Source organism: Oryzias latipes, chromosome 16, assembly GCF_002234675.1.
Source record: "Oryzias latipes chromosome 16, ASM223467v1".
Taxonomy (NCBI): Eukaryota; Metazoa; Chordata; class Actinopteri; order Beloniformes; family Adrianichthyidae; genus Oryzias; species Oryzias latipes.
In genome coordinates this window covers 32,215,163-32,229,113 of record NC_019874.2, presented here as the reverse complement: position 1 = coordinate 32,229,113, position 13,951 = coordinate 32,215,163, and the positions used below count along the sequence as shown (strand labels likewise).

At 54.0% G+C, this 13,951-nt stretch overlaps 1 protein-coding gene across 2 annotated transcripts in view; it reads right to left on the bottom strand.

Annotated features, from left to right (window-relative positions):
• The window catches only part of LOC101173335 (collagen alpha-6(VI) chain), a 43,210-nt gene that overhangs the window by 780 nt on the left and 28,479 nt on the right, over positions 1-13,951 (bottom strand). For both annotated transcript variants that reach the window (XM_023964474.1, XM_023964475.1), the window contains 18 exons: positions 13,818-13,853; positions 13,684-13,746; positions 13,071-13,133; positions 12,575-12,637; positions 12,173-12,235; positions 12,052-12,102; positions 11,932-11,967; positions 11,732-11,794; positions 11,596-11,658; positions 11,220-11,255; positions 11,112-11,148; positions 11,026-11,037; positions 10,158-10,651; positions 9,141-9,237; positions 7,150-7,797; positions 6,969-7,056; positions 6,815-6,903; positions 273-320 (listed from right to left, as the gene is read on the bottom strand). In XM_023964474.1, the coding sequence (XP_023820242.1) occupies positions 273-320; positions 6,815-6,903; positions 6,969-7,056; positions 7,150-7,797; positions 9,141-9,237; positions 10,158-10,651; positions 11,026-11,037; positions 11,112-11,148; positions 11,220-11,255; positions 11,596-11,658; positions 11,732-11,794; positions 11,932-11,967; positions 12,052-12,102; positions 12,173-12,235; positions 12,575-12,637; positions 13,071-13,133; positions 13,684-13,746; positions 13,818-13,853 (2,050 nt within the window). The remainder of the gene's footprint in view (positions 1-272; positions 321-6,814; positions 6,904-6,968; positions 7,057-7,149; positions 7,798-9,140; positions 9,238-10,157; positions 10,652-11,025; positions 11,038-11,111; positions 11,149-11,219; positions 11,256-11,595; positions 11,659-11,731; positions 11,795-11,931; positions 11,968-12,051; positions 12,103-12,172; positions 12,236-12,574; positions 12,638-13,070; positions 13,134-13,683; positions 13,747-13,817; positions 13,854-13,951) is intronic.

The window sequence follows — 13,951 nt, the reverse complement described above, 5'->3', positions numbered from 1 at the left end:
TATTATCCATCCATCCGTTCCTCTGTTCAAGAGGGAGGGGGCGGAGTCACTGTTCTACAGGAAGGGGCGGAGTCTCTGTTCTACAGGGAGCGGCGGGTTCTTTGTTCTTAATGGAAGGGGCGGAGTCTCTGTTATAAAGGAAGGGGTGGGGTCTCTGTTCTACAGGGAGGGGGCGGGGTCTCTACTCCGTTTGAAACATCAGACTTTTCAACATTTCTTTGCTTCGTTCTTGAAGTTTTTAGAGAACTAGAACCTCTGCAGGTAAAGTTTACCTTTACGGTTGAAAGTGGCGAGCTCCACCTGCAGCTCCTTTTGTGGTCCTGTGGGGGAAGACGGAGGTCAGAGGTCAGAGCTGCTGAACAGGTCCGAGCGGTCCAAACTGCTTCTAGAACTTTTAAAAAGTCTCAGATTGAGAAGAAGAAAAAGGAGGCCATGAGCGTGCACGTGAAGGAAACGTGCAGGTCGCCGCTGTTCGCATGTTCAGTATCCCTTCCCCGTCAGCCTAGGAGTAAAGCATTATAGCTTTATAGTTTAGCCCGTCTTCGTGCGTGATGGCGAGCTCTATAGTTTAGCTCGTCTTGGTGCGTGATGGCGAGCTCTATAGTTTAGCCCGTCTTCTTGCGTGATGGCGAGCTCTATAGTTTAGCTCGTCTTGGTGCGTGATGGCGAGCTCTATAGTTTAGCTCGTCTTGGTGCGTGATGGCGAGCTCTATAGTTTAGCTCGTCTTGGTGCGTGATGGCGAGCTCTATAGTTTAGCTCGTCTTGGTGCGTGATGGCGAGCTCTATAGTTTAGCTCGTCTTGGTGCGTGATGGCGAGCTCTATAGTTTAGCCCGTCTTGGTGCGTGATGGCGAGCTCTATAGTTTAGCCCGTCTTCTTGCGTGATGGCGAGCTCTATAGTTTAGCTCGTCTTGGTGCGTGACGGCGAGCTCTATAGTTTAGCCCGTCTTCTTGCGTGATGGCGAGCTCTATAGTTTAGCCCGTATTCCTGCTTGATGGCGAGCTCTATAGTTTAGCTCGTCTTGGTGCGTGATGGCGAGCTCTATAGTTTAGCTCGTCTTGGTGCGTGATGGCGAGCTCTATAGTTTCCCTCGTCTTGGTGCGTGACGTTGAGCTCTAAAGTTTAGCCCGTCTTCGTGCGTGATGGCGAGCTCTATAGTTTTGCACGTCTTGCTGCGTGATGGCGAGCTCTAAAGTTTAGCCCGTCTTGGTGCGCGATGGCGAGCTCTAAAGTTTAGCCCGTCTTGGTGCGCGATGGCGAGCTCTATAGTTTAGCTCGTCTTGGTGCATGATGGCGAGCTCTATAGTTTAGCCCGTCTTGGTGCGCGATGGCGAGCTCTATAGTTTAGCCCGTCTTGGTGCGTGATGGTGAGCTCTATAGTTTAGCCCGTCTTGGTGCGTGATGGCGAGCTTTATAGTTTAGCCCGTCATCGTGCGTGATGGCGAGCTCTATAGTTTAGCCCGTCTTCGTGCTTGATGGCGAGCTTTATAGTTTAGCCCGTCATCGTGCGTGATGGCGAGCTCTATAGTTTCGCCCGTCTTGGTGCGCGATGGCGAGCTCTATAGTTTAGCCCGTCTTCGTGCGGGACGGCGAACTCTATAGTTTAGCCCGTCTTCGTGTGTGACGGCGAGCTCTAAAGTTTAGCCCGTCTTCGGGCATGATGGCGAGCTCTATAGTTTCGCACGTCTTGCTGCGTGATGGCGAGCTCTATAGTTTAGCCCGTCTTCGTGCGTGATGGCGAGTTCTATAGTTTAGCCCGTCTTCGTGTGTGACGGCGAGCTCTATAGTTTAGCCCGTATTCCTGCTTGATGGCGAGCTCTATAGTTTAGCTCGTCTTGGTGCGTGATGGCGAGCTCTATAGTTTAGCTCGTCTTGGTGCGTGATGGCGAGCTCTATAGTTTCCCTCGTCTTGGTGCGTGACGTTGAGCTCTAAAGTTTAGCCCGTCTTCGTGCGTGATGGCGAGCTCTATAGTTTTGCACGTCTTGCTGCGTGATGGCGAGCTCTAAAGTTTAGCCCGTCTTGGTGCGCGATGGCGAGCTCTAAAGTTTAGCCCGTCTTGGTGCGCGATGGCGAGCTCTATAGTTTAGCTCGTCTTGGTGCATGATGGCGAGCTCTATAGTTTAGCCCGTCTTGGTGCGCGATGGCGAGCTCTATAGTTTAGCCCGTCTTGGTGCGTGATGGTGAGCTCTATAGTTTAGCCCGTCTTGGTGCGTGATGGCGAGCTTTATAGTTTAGCCCGTCATCGTGCGTGATGGCGAGCTCTATAGTTTAGCCCGTCTTCGTGCTTGATGGCGAGCTTTATAGTTTAGCCCGTCATCGTGCGTGATGGCGAGCTCTATAGTTTCGCCCGTCTTGGTGCGCGATGGCGAGCTCTATAGTTTAGCCCGTCTTCGTGCGGGACGGCGAACTCTATAGTTTAGCCCGTCTTCGTGTGTGACGGCGAGCTCTAAAGTTTAGCCCGTCTTCGGGCATGATGGCGAGCTCTATAGTTTCGCACGTCTTGCTGCGTGATGGCGAGCTCTATAGTTTAGCCCGTCTTCGTGCGTGATGGCGAGCTTTATAGTTTCCCCCGTCTTCGTGCGGGACGCGAGCTCTATAGTTTTTTTTTTTCTTTTTTTTTTCTAACTTGTCCTGTCCAACAGCTGGGCAGACAGACGAGAGCTGAGGGCCTCTTGTGTTGGACATATTTTGCTTTAACAAGAGGGGTTATTAATCTTCAGACAAACCAAAGGTATGTCTGAATAAACCCCTTTTGTAATTGAGGCCAAACTTTATTAATTTCAATCATGTCTGAAAATCTTTGGTGTTGGACCGGACGGAAAAGGAAAGAGGGGAAGAAGAGAGAGGGACGCTAGAGAGAGGGGGGGTAGGAGGGTGATAATAGGAGGGGAAGGGGGATAAGACCATGAAGCAGCATACAGCAACAAGTTTACTGGTTGTTTATCGTTACGGTAAGGTTCAAATGCAGTACAAAAAGGGCGGGGCCCGTCCACACACACACTCAAATGTTATAAACACACCTGCTAGCTGCAAAAATGTCCACCTGTCGACATGTACACAAAACAGATAGTGTTCACACGCATACTTATGCCTTAAAACCAACTAGTGTGAAATATTTCAGTCATTCAGTCATGCAAGCTATTAGTGCAAAGGTGAGCTAACACCAGTGCTCAGGTGAGGTTTTATGTTCTTCTAAAATGGATGGTGGAACGTGAAAAGAAGGAGGGAGAGTGCCCAGCCATCCCCACCCCAAGACCCCCGCCGCAGCAGCAGCGGCAGCCGGAATCCCCCCAACGCCACACGGGAACCGGCAGGGAACAACCGCCGCCCGGGCGACCAAGCCCGCCACCCAGGCCAGGGCCAGCAGGGCCGCCGCAAGGCCCCCAGAGCCAGAGGCCAGGGAAGCACGGAGGGAAAGAGAGCGCCGCCCCAGCCCAACCAGGAGAGCAGCCCCCCCGCCGCGCCGGGAGAACCCAACGCAGAGCCCCACCGGAGAAGGACGCCCACAGCCCCAAACGAGCACCCCACCACCACCCAGGAGTTCCGGGCATCCCCCCGCCCCAACCCCAGGTACGAGCCAGGACCCCCCAAGGGAGGCCCGCTCCGCACTCCAGGCAGCCATCCGCCCGGCCCACGGTTGGTCCAGGGAGGAGCGAGGCAGGGGGCCCGCCGCCCCCGCCCAGGAGGGGGGAACCCCGGGGAAAAAAAGAGGGCCCACAAGGGGTGTTATAAATATGGCCCGACCAGGCTCGGCCACAGTTGGAAATTTGGCGGGGCCCAGCACTCAGGAGCAAGGACCAGAACTCACCCCCCAGGGACCAGACACCCCCGGCTCAGATGTAATGTGAACCCCCCCACCGCGCGGAGAGAGCACCGCCGGGCCCAGGAAGCCGGCACCCCGGGGACACGGCCGCCGTTGCAAAGGGGCCCGCACCCCCCACCAGGGAAGAGGCAGGGGACAGATGGACCCAGGTCCCACCTTCCTTGCAAAATGTGTGTGCGTGTATGTGTGTTTGAGATGGTGTGTGTGTGCATGTGTGTGTGTTTATGTTGGGATGTATATATTGAGGGGGGAGGGGTGTGTGTACTAAGGGGGGTGCAGTTAAAATTGGCGGGTAGGGCACTAAGGGGGCATCTCCTGATTACTCACAGTGACGTCCCCTCACCCTCCCCACCAAGGGGCCCTAAATGTCTAAGGTGCGGTTAAAATTGGCGGGTAGGGTGCTAGGAGGACATCCGCTGCTTGCTGGCAGTGATGTCCAAGCACCCCCCCTACCAAGGGCCCTACATGTCTAAGGTGCAAATAAAACCGAATCGTGCGTGATGGCGAGCTCTATAGTTTCGCCCGTCTTGGTGCGCGATGGCGAGCTCTATAGTTTAGCCCGTCTTCGTGCGTGATGGCGAGCTTTATAGTTTTGCCCGTCTTCGTGCGTGATGGCGAGCTCTATAGTTTCGCCCGTCTTCGTGCATGATGGCGAGCTCTAAAGTTTAGCCCGTCTTCGTGCGTGATGGCGAGCTCTATAGTTTAGCTCGTCTTGGTGCGTGATGGCAAGCTCTATAGTTTCGCCCGTCTTCATGCGTGATGGCGAGCTCTATAGTTTCGCACGTCTTCCTGCGTGACGGCGAGCTCTATAGTTTAGCCCGTCGTCGTGCGTGATGGCGAGCTCTATAGTTTAGCCCGTCTTGGTGCGCGATGGCGAGCTCTATAGTTTAGCCCGTCTTGGTGCGCGATGGCGAGCTCTATAGTTTAGCCTGTCTTGGTGCGTGATGGCGAGCTCTATAGTTTAGCCCGTCTTGGTGCGTGATGGCGAACTCTATAGTTTAGCCCGTCTTGGTGCGTGATGGCGAGTTCTATAGTTTAGCCCTTCTTGGTGCGTGATGGCGAACTTTATAGTTTAGCCCGTCTTGGTGCGCGATGGCGAGCTCTATAGTTTAGCCTGTCTTGGTGCGTGATGGCGAGCTCTATAGTTTAGCCCGTCTTGGTGCGTGATGGCGAGTTCTATAGTTTAGCCCGTCTTGGTGCGTGATGGCGAGTTCTATAGTTTAGCCCGTCTTGGTGCGTGATGGCGAGTTCTATAGTTTAGCCCGTCTTGGTGCGTGATGGCGAGTTCTATAGTTTAGCCCGTCTTGGTGCGTGACGGCGAGCTCTATAGTTTAGCCCGTCTTCTTGCGTGATGGCGAGCTCTATAGTTTAGCCCGTATTCCTGCTTGATGGCGAGTTCTATAGTTTAGCCCGTCTTGGTGCGTGATGGCGAGTTCTATAGTTTAGCCAGTCTTGGTGCGTGATGGCGAGTTCTATAGTTTAGCCCTTCTTGGTGCGTGGTGGCGAGCTCTATAGTTTTGCCCGTCTTGGTGCGTGATGGCGAGTTCTATAGTTTAGCCCGTCTTGGTGCGTGATGGCGAACTCTATAGTTTAGCCCGTCTTGGTGCGTGATGGCGAGTTCTATAGTTTAGCCCGTCTTGGTGCGTGATGGCGAGTTCTATAGTTTAGCCCTTCTTGGTGCGTGATGGCGAACTTTATAGTTTAGCCCGTCTTGGTGCGCGATGGCGAGCTCTATAGTTTAGCCTGTCTTGGTGCGTGATGGCGAGCTCTATAGTTTAGCCCGTCTTGGTGCGTGATGGCGAGTTTTATAGTTTAGCCCGTCTTGGTGCGTGACGGCGAGCTCTATAGTTTAGCCCGTCTTCTTGCGTGATGGCGAGCTCTATAGTTTAGCCCGTATTCCTGCTTGATGGCGAGTTCTATAGTTTAGCCCGTCTTGGTGCGTGATGGCGAGTTCTATAGTTTAGCCAGTCTTGGTGCGTGATGGCGAGTTCTATAGTTTAGCCCTTCTTGGTGCGTGGTGGCGAGCTCTATAGTTTTGCCCGTCTTGGTGCGTGATGGCGAGTTCTATAGTTTAGCCCGTCTTGGTGCGTGATGGCGAACTCTATAGTTTAGCCCGTCTTGTTGCGCGATGGCGAGCTCTATAGTTTAGCCCGTTTTCATGCCAAGACTAAAGTCACAGAAGTCATCCGTGAGTTGCTCTTTGCTGATGACATCACACACTAAAGGAGGACTTCAGCAGCTTCAGCAAGGCGTTTGGACCTACCATCAGTCTGAACTAGACCAATGAAATGGCTCAGGGCACTGAGAGCCCCCAACAATCACGGACAGATACGTCCTGGACGTTGTGGAGAACCTCAGCGGCCTCGGGTCCACGACCTCCAGTCCATCGACTCGTAGATCAACAGCAGAATGGCAAAGGCAGCTGCAGTCATGGCCAAGTCCAGCCTCACTGAGACCAGACTGCGGTCCACCAAGCCTGCGTGCTCAGTCCTCTACGGCAGCCAGACGTGGACCACCTACGCGAGGCGTGAGAAGAAGCCGCGGCGCGTGCTGCAGGTCAGTGGCAGGACAAGGTCCCAAACACAGAGGCGCTGGAACGAGCCAAAGTGAGCAGCACTCATGCAGGCCGCATCCCCAAGCCGCAAGAGGGCGTCCCAAAAGACGTCTGCAAGAAGGACACGAGGGGGGGCTCTATCCACCCCAACTCATGGGGAAGTCAAGCAGGCGATCGCCCATCTGGAGACGCAGTCAGACTGCGATCCAGTAGCAGCTGCAGCAGCAGAACCAACTGCCATTCCAGAACCGGACTGCACAGCCGCTGCTGTCCACACTTGGACCTTCAAGGACGATGAAGAGGAAAAGTTTGTAAACTGCTGCTCATGGAACAGAATTGGGTTCATGTCCAACCCCACCCCCCCCCACCCCCGGCTTTGGACCGTGTCAGCTGGCAGATGTTCTGGTTCTGTTTGGACCAGTCTGTGTGCTTCACCATTGAATCCGGTTCCGGGGTGCAGTATCAGCCCGTCTCCTCTGGTCTCTGGGGGGTCCAGCTGACCCGCCTCCTGCTGTCCTCCCCCCCTGAAAAGACACACTGATGAAGTGGGACGTCCTGAAATGTGGGGGGGAAGTGACGGTGTTTTTACCCTGGAAAGACGGTCTGCCCCCCCTCCTGGTCGCGCAGTTCACTACAGGTTGTTCGTAAACTGGCGGGGGGGTAGGGGCTGATGTCCTCTGAAAAGCAGACAGAATGGTGGCGGTTGTTTGTCGACCGTCTTTATCAATAAAGTTTGGTTGAATTCTTTGTACAGACGTGACGGGTCTTACTGCTGAGGGCGGACAGGAAGACCCTGAAGAAGCGCTGGGCGTAGCCCCGCTCCTCGTCCCCCAGCCTGTCCAGGTGGACCAGGTGCTGCTGCACAGGTGAGCTGGCCAGCTCCTCCACCTGCGTCTGGTTGTAGCGGCGTCCGACCGTCAGCACGAACACCGCCACGCCGTCACACTGGGCCTTCAGGGACAGGGTTCTGAGCGCGCTCCGGTCTGCGGAGGCCGTCCGGGTCGCCAGCACCGTCAGGAGAGCCCTCTTCCGGCGGGTCAGGCCCGCTTTCGGCAGCACCTCCCTCAGGGTGTAGTTCAGCGTCTGTCCCAGCAGGGAGGGGCCGCCCTGCTGCCTCATGGTCTGGAGCAGGTGTCTCTTCATCAGGTCCCGGTTCTGGAAGGTCTGCAGGCCGAACTCCAGCGTGGGGGCCTGGGCACCGCCATGCTGGACCACGGCCACCCGGGCCAGGTTCCCGGGCCGTCTGGGCTGAGGACTCACGGCCAGCTGCTCCAAAACCGAGCCCAGCAGCTGCTGAGCGCCGGCGAACTCGTCCACCTGAACCTCCCTGGACCCGTCCACCACCACCGCCAGGTCCACGTTCACCTGCTGAGGCTGGTCCCGGACAAAGGAGCAGTCCACTGATGGTCTGCAGGGGTCTGCAGAGACGGGGAGGGGGGTGGGGGGGGGGGACATGCTGAGCTAGAAAAGTCTCAAAGATTTTCAGACCCATGCAGAACTTTTTGTGGTTGGACGTCGGTCCATCCGTCCTCAAACCTCCAGCAGGTTTCAGATAAAACATCCAGCTGTGAGATTCCTGCTCCAGATGTTTGTGAATAATAAACAATACAATTTATCTGTTAGGCGCCTTTCAAGGAACCCAAGGTCGCCGTACACAAAAATAAAAATGAAATATACATCTAAAATAGGACGTCATGGAGGGAAATATGCAAGTTGGAAAAGGTGAGTTTTTAGTTTCTTGGTGAATTGTGGGAGAGGGGGGGTGTCTGGGGACATCCAGATGAAGGGAGGAGGAGGATCTGAGGCTACGGGTGGGTGTGGCCACATGAACAAGATCTGATAGACATGGGGGGCAAGGTTGAGGATGGATTTAAAAGTCAGGAGGAGTATTTTGTCGGTAATTGGGTGAGTGACCAGCAGCTGGTGGTGGAGCTGCTGCAGACCAGCTGTGATGTGTTTCAGTGATAATTCTGCCAGCTGAGTTCTCAACATGTAGAGTTTATTTCTGGCAAACCAACAAGGAGGGAGTTGCTGTAATCCAGGCAGGAAGTGATAAGACTGAACCAGGACTGAGGGAGGGGCAAAGACCACGGATGCTGCAGACCGGGTGATGCTATTGATGAGTGAAGGAGGGGGGGGCGTGGAAGAGGAAGATTCACTGAGCGACTGCAGACACGGGTGGAGAAGCCCAGAGGAAGACGTTCTCCCATCTCTGGGTTCCACATTAAAGCTCAGACCCTGAAGTTTGAACCGTCACATTTCTCCATCGGGACGTCCCGATGGTTGCAGGATTCTTCTCAGGTTCTTTCTAACCCGTCTGTCAGAGCTCAGCTCCAGGTCTTCTCTGCTGCCTGCAGATGTTCCTGATGGTTCCTGTGCAGAACCCGGTCCTGGTTCCATCTGGGCTGCAGTTGTTCACAGATCCCATCTGCTCGGCTTCAGTGGACGGCAGACGCTGCTGCTGTCAGTCAGAGGACTCAGCCGATCTTTGGTTTTGTTCCTCTAAAGAGCCTGGAAACGTTGGTGTTCTGCTCAGAGATCCTGCAGATGTCAGCCTGAAGCTGGGTCAGAACCCAAACCTCAAGCTGGTCCTGTTCAGTCCTCTGATCCTGAAACGGTCCTCAACCTTCTGCTGGAAAACCATCTGAGCCGAGCTGAAGATGACCGTACTCAACAGAAAACAGGAAGTGACATCACAGGACAGTCAGACACTGCAGTGATCCGACCTTTGACCCGACAGACAGGCTGCAGGTCTTCTTACCGTAACAGATGGCGCAGTCCTTGACCCTCTTCAGGTAAGAACCCAGGTCCTCTGGGTTCTCCAGGTGGATGAAGATGGAGTTACCCGAGTCGTCCACCTGGAAGAATCAGGAGCGGTCAGAGAACCCATTGACACCCCCCCCCCCCACACACACACAATGAAGGCTCAGGTAAGGATCCATGTGGATGGGGGGAGCGTCGGTCCTGCTTTTACAGGCCTGAGGACCAATGAGGTCGAGAGAACCTGAAATGAGGTTTGTGTCATTCCGTGCTCCAGGACAGCGGTCCCCAACCCGCGGGCCGGTACCGGTCCGTGGGCCATTTGGTACAGAAAGAATAAAATAAATTATATGACGTCCATTTTATTTATTTCTGAATCTGAAAGATGTTTTATTTTGAAAAATTGCCAGATTCTCTGTTCCATCCGTCTGTCACTCTTGACGCAGGCCAAGGCGCTCGTCTCTGTCACGTGACAGGTTACCGCTAAAATAAAACCCAGGAACTAGCTAAATGAGTAAAAAACAAAGGTCTTTAGAAAGTTTCTTTGCCAAGGGGAAAAGGCCCAGATAGGAGGCAGAAGAGGAGCCTTCCACTTCCAGAAACAGAAAGCTACATTTAATAGACAGTGTCAGGAGTCCTACTGAAAATACGGATTCATCCCAACGGGAGATTCCCTCCAACCATTCAGCATTGAGGGGAGTTGGATTTTCCATGCTCTTATTTTGAAGGCATGTTTAAACGTTACCATAGTGACCAGAGTGTTGCCGGCAGAGAGGACGTTGCTCATGTTATAATTCATGTTTATTATGTTTAGAAAATACCACAGTTTGTTTTCATGTAGGTCATCTATCAAAATAAAAGCTCTCTCCGCCTCATCTTAAAGACCGGTCCGTGGCGAAAGAAAGGTTGGGGTGACCCGGACATCAGCATCACAGAGAACCTGCTCTCTTTTGCACAGAACACCTGTTTCAGGGGCGTGGCCTTGTGTCTGGCGTCGGGAGACCGCCATCGCTCTCACCTCCACTGCAGCTCTGACGGCAGGGGCGTCGCTCAGAGAGATGACCACCGGGACGATGTTCAGGCCGCGGTACTCCATGACCGCGGTCAGCACGTCTTTGGCGTCCTGCGTGGGCCCGCTGGAGAAGAACACGGCAACCTTCCTCACCATCACTCCTGCTCGCACGCGCTTGAAGAGGTTCTGACCCACGAAGCGCATGGCGGCGCCCAGGAAGCGCTTGTTCTTGGTCTTCTCTGGAGCGACGTTCTTCACGGCGTCGATCAGCTGAGACTTGCGGTGGTAGTCCTGGAAGCGGATCAGGCGCGTGCTGCGCTGGTTGAAACCCACCACGGCCACGCGTGCGCCCGACGGACAGTTGCTCTCAGCGATGCTGATGCCCTCCAGCAGGTCCAGGAGGGCGGAGCGCTGCGTCTCGAAGGCGGCGGCAGACACGTCGTCGGACATGTCCAGACCAAAGACCAGCTCGGTGGGATAGGCCGGGCATTCCGAAGGACCTGCAAACCCAGAAGGAAGCTGCTGATCCAGCCGTGACAGGAACCGGGAGAACCCGCGTTCAAACACGTTCCTCTCATGACCCGAGACGTTGGTGGAAACCAGGAAGTGCTGGTTCATAGCAGCTCTGACGGAACACAAGTCCAAAAACCTTCACCTGGTCCTGAGAACCTCAAAAGAAGCATTTCAGTCTCCAGACTGCAGAACCTTCTGGTTCTGGTTCTGACTGATGTCAGAGATTCTTTTACAGAACTCCTCCTCCTCTTCCTCACAAACATCAAAGATGAGGAAGACTCGGCTGTGAGCCTTCATCTGAAAGTTTCTGCTTCTTCATGGTCCCTCAGGTGACGGCGAGCATCACGGCGGACATACGTACCGGAGGAGCACGCTGTGAGGAGAGGATAGACTGAGTTACAGGAGGAGCTGCTGGCGCTGGGAGGTACGTGAGGAACTCGAACTCACCGCAGTTGTCTCTGATGAAGGTGATCAGCTGACACTCCTGCAGACAGAGATCATCATCATCACCTGATGAAGGTTCACTGAAGAGCAGAGACTCTCACACAGACTCACAGACATGGTTCTGGCTCCAGGAGAACCTCGGGGGCCCTGAGAAGAGAAGCAGACCGTCTTTAGCCCCGCCCCCGCGGTGGGGGGGTGTTAATGACATGACGGACGTTCTTGTTCAGACGATCCGCTCAAATGTTCAAGGATCAGCCAGAAAGGTTGCAGGAACGTTGAGGAACGTCCCACCAGACCTGCTTTCAGATGAACCCGACCGCTGCTGAACCAGAACCAGAACTTTTTTGGTTGAAACCAGAGTCTCTTTTAAAATCAGAAAGCTTCAGAGATCATCCGCTCTGCTGGTTACCACGGAGAACCTGCCTCTGTGGGTCAGGAAGCTCCTGAAGTGTCCGAGTCTCTGATCCGGATCGGCCCGTGGACTCACCTTGTGTCCCGGATATCCCGGATCTCCGTTCACGCCGGACTCCCCCGGAAGGCCGGAGTTTCCCTGAAAGCATCAGACACAGACGTCAGCGCAGAAGAGGAGCGGCGGGAACTCCGGCAGAAGGACCGGCCCTCACCCCGCGGGCCTGGCTCCCCTTACGTCCCAGCAGTCCTTTGGGTCCCTTCAAGCCCGCCTCCCCCTGCAGAACCACAGAGAGGCTCAGGAAGGTTCAGACATCACCTCTGAGTGCAAACGTCCAACATCTGCAGATCTTTCTGAGCATTCTTGGTCTGTTGAGCAGAAACGCTTCGGTTCTTTGGAGAAAGTCCATCTCACCTGCAGACCCGGGAATCCAGGAAACCCAGGATCTCCCTGCATGACAGGAACCAAGACAGAACCCTCAGAGCACAACAAGAACATCAAAGTCTGACTCTGCAGCAGAACCCTCCTCCGAACCTTGACACCTTTAGGTCCTTCGGGTCCAAAGCCGTCTCTGCCGTCCTGACCCTGAAAGCAGCTTCTGTCAGTCATGAACTTTACTTCAGGACATCTGCTCCAAAACATCCCAGCTGCTTACCGGTGCTCCTCTGGGCCCCTGGGGTCCTGGAGTTCCTGGGGCTCCAGGTTCTCCTTGTTCTCCCTGTGAGAACACCGGCAAAAGTCATTGGAGCATCAGTGCTGAACCCGGACGTTCCCTGACCAGAGGTCAGAGGGCTCAGGGAAGGTCCAGGTTCACACGTGTGTCTACAGCGCCCCCTGGAGGCGGAGCTTCACCGAGCAGCTCAGATGTTTGTTTCAGGCTCGAAAATGATTTCCACCTGAAAAACGTTCTACCTGCATTCAAATTTATCAAAGTGGAAGGACAAACTCCACAAAGATCAGTTTCCACAGGACCCTATAGCGCCACCTTCAGGAAATCTCAGCTCAGCCCTCTGATGATCCAACCAGATTCAGAGGGGAACAAATGTTCATCACTCACCTTCCGTCCGTTAGCGCCGAGGCGGCCGGCGGATCCTGGAGGTCCAGCCGGTCCAGGATCACCCTGCAGAACCACAGAAAGATGAAGGTCCGACCCATAAAGGAGCTTCTGTGGCCGAAGGAGCTGCAGGATCTACAAGCCCACAGCTCTGACTCTAAATAAAAGGCATCCGTCCATCCATCCATCCAAAGGGGCGGAGCCTCCAACTCTACATACTTACCTGTGATTCAGAAAAAAACAGAACTGAACAGAAAGGAACCCGGAAACTGGAACAGTTTCTGACCCCCCCCCCCATGAACACAACAGGGGCAGGTCTGCAGTGATCTTTGATCTGTGGTTGAGGACCTAATGATCCTGGCGCTGACCCGGTTCACATGTGAGGCTCAGCTCCATCTTCGGTGCAGACACTCAGGACCTTCAGCTGCACCTCAGCCGGCAGACTATTGCATTTTTAACTCAGACTTTTTTTTTTTCATGTGTGGGGAGATGAGCCGACCTCACGTCCAGGGAAGCCGAAGATCCCTCTCTGTCCGGGCTGACCTCTGGGCCCCATGGATCCCTGCAGACACAACCAGGTTCATGAAGGAGGCAGCAGAGAAATCCCGGATCTCCTGCTATAACAGAACGCCTCAGAAGGTTCATTCGTCTGTTTATTATCTTTGTTTCTGGCGTTAATCAGGTTATGTTTTCATTGTTTCCATCATGACACAAAAATTCTGATTAGAGGTTTGTCTAAAGATGAGATAATTACCAAAGAGGATCAAACTGCTGCACCTCAGATTTAAGCATGAAAACCCCTCATGAACGAGAAAATGATAGATTCTAAAATAAACCAAGATCTCGGATCTGACTGCATGTCTGTAGCGGAGATTCGTCTTCAGGTAACAACGAGCGTCACAGCGAGCGTCACGGCGAGCGTCACGGCGGACACACTCAGGACCCAGACTGCAGACTGTGTTTACAGGTGCAGTTACCTGAACATTACTTCCTCTTTACAGAGTAACCTCAATGTAAAGCACAACTGGGCGTGGCCCAAAAGGGATCATTTGGTGGAACCTGTACTGATCTTTCATGCCTTGATGAAAACAACAGAGATTCTGATAACTCACCTGTGCACCGGAAGGTCCTGGGGAGCCTGGTTCTCCATCAGAGCCAGTGGGTCCTAGAGGACCCTGCACAGATGCAGTGTGAGTGTGAGTCAGTTGGTACGTTTGTGTTCAGCTGCTTTTGTTTGGGCTCCTACCGTATCACCAGGAGGCCCTCGCCGTCCTTCTGGACCCTACAGCAAAGACAAAGCAGTGGAGGTCCTCATCAGAAACATCTCCTTCTGCTGAACCAGCAGCTCAACCAAGTTTGGTGTTAAAATTAGCAAATCAC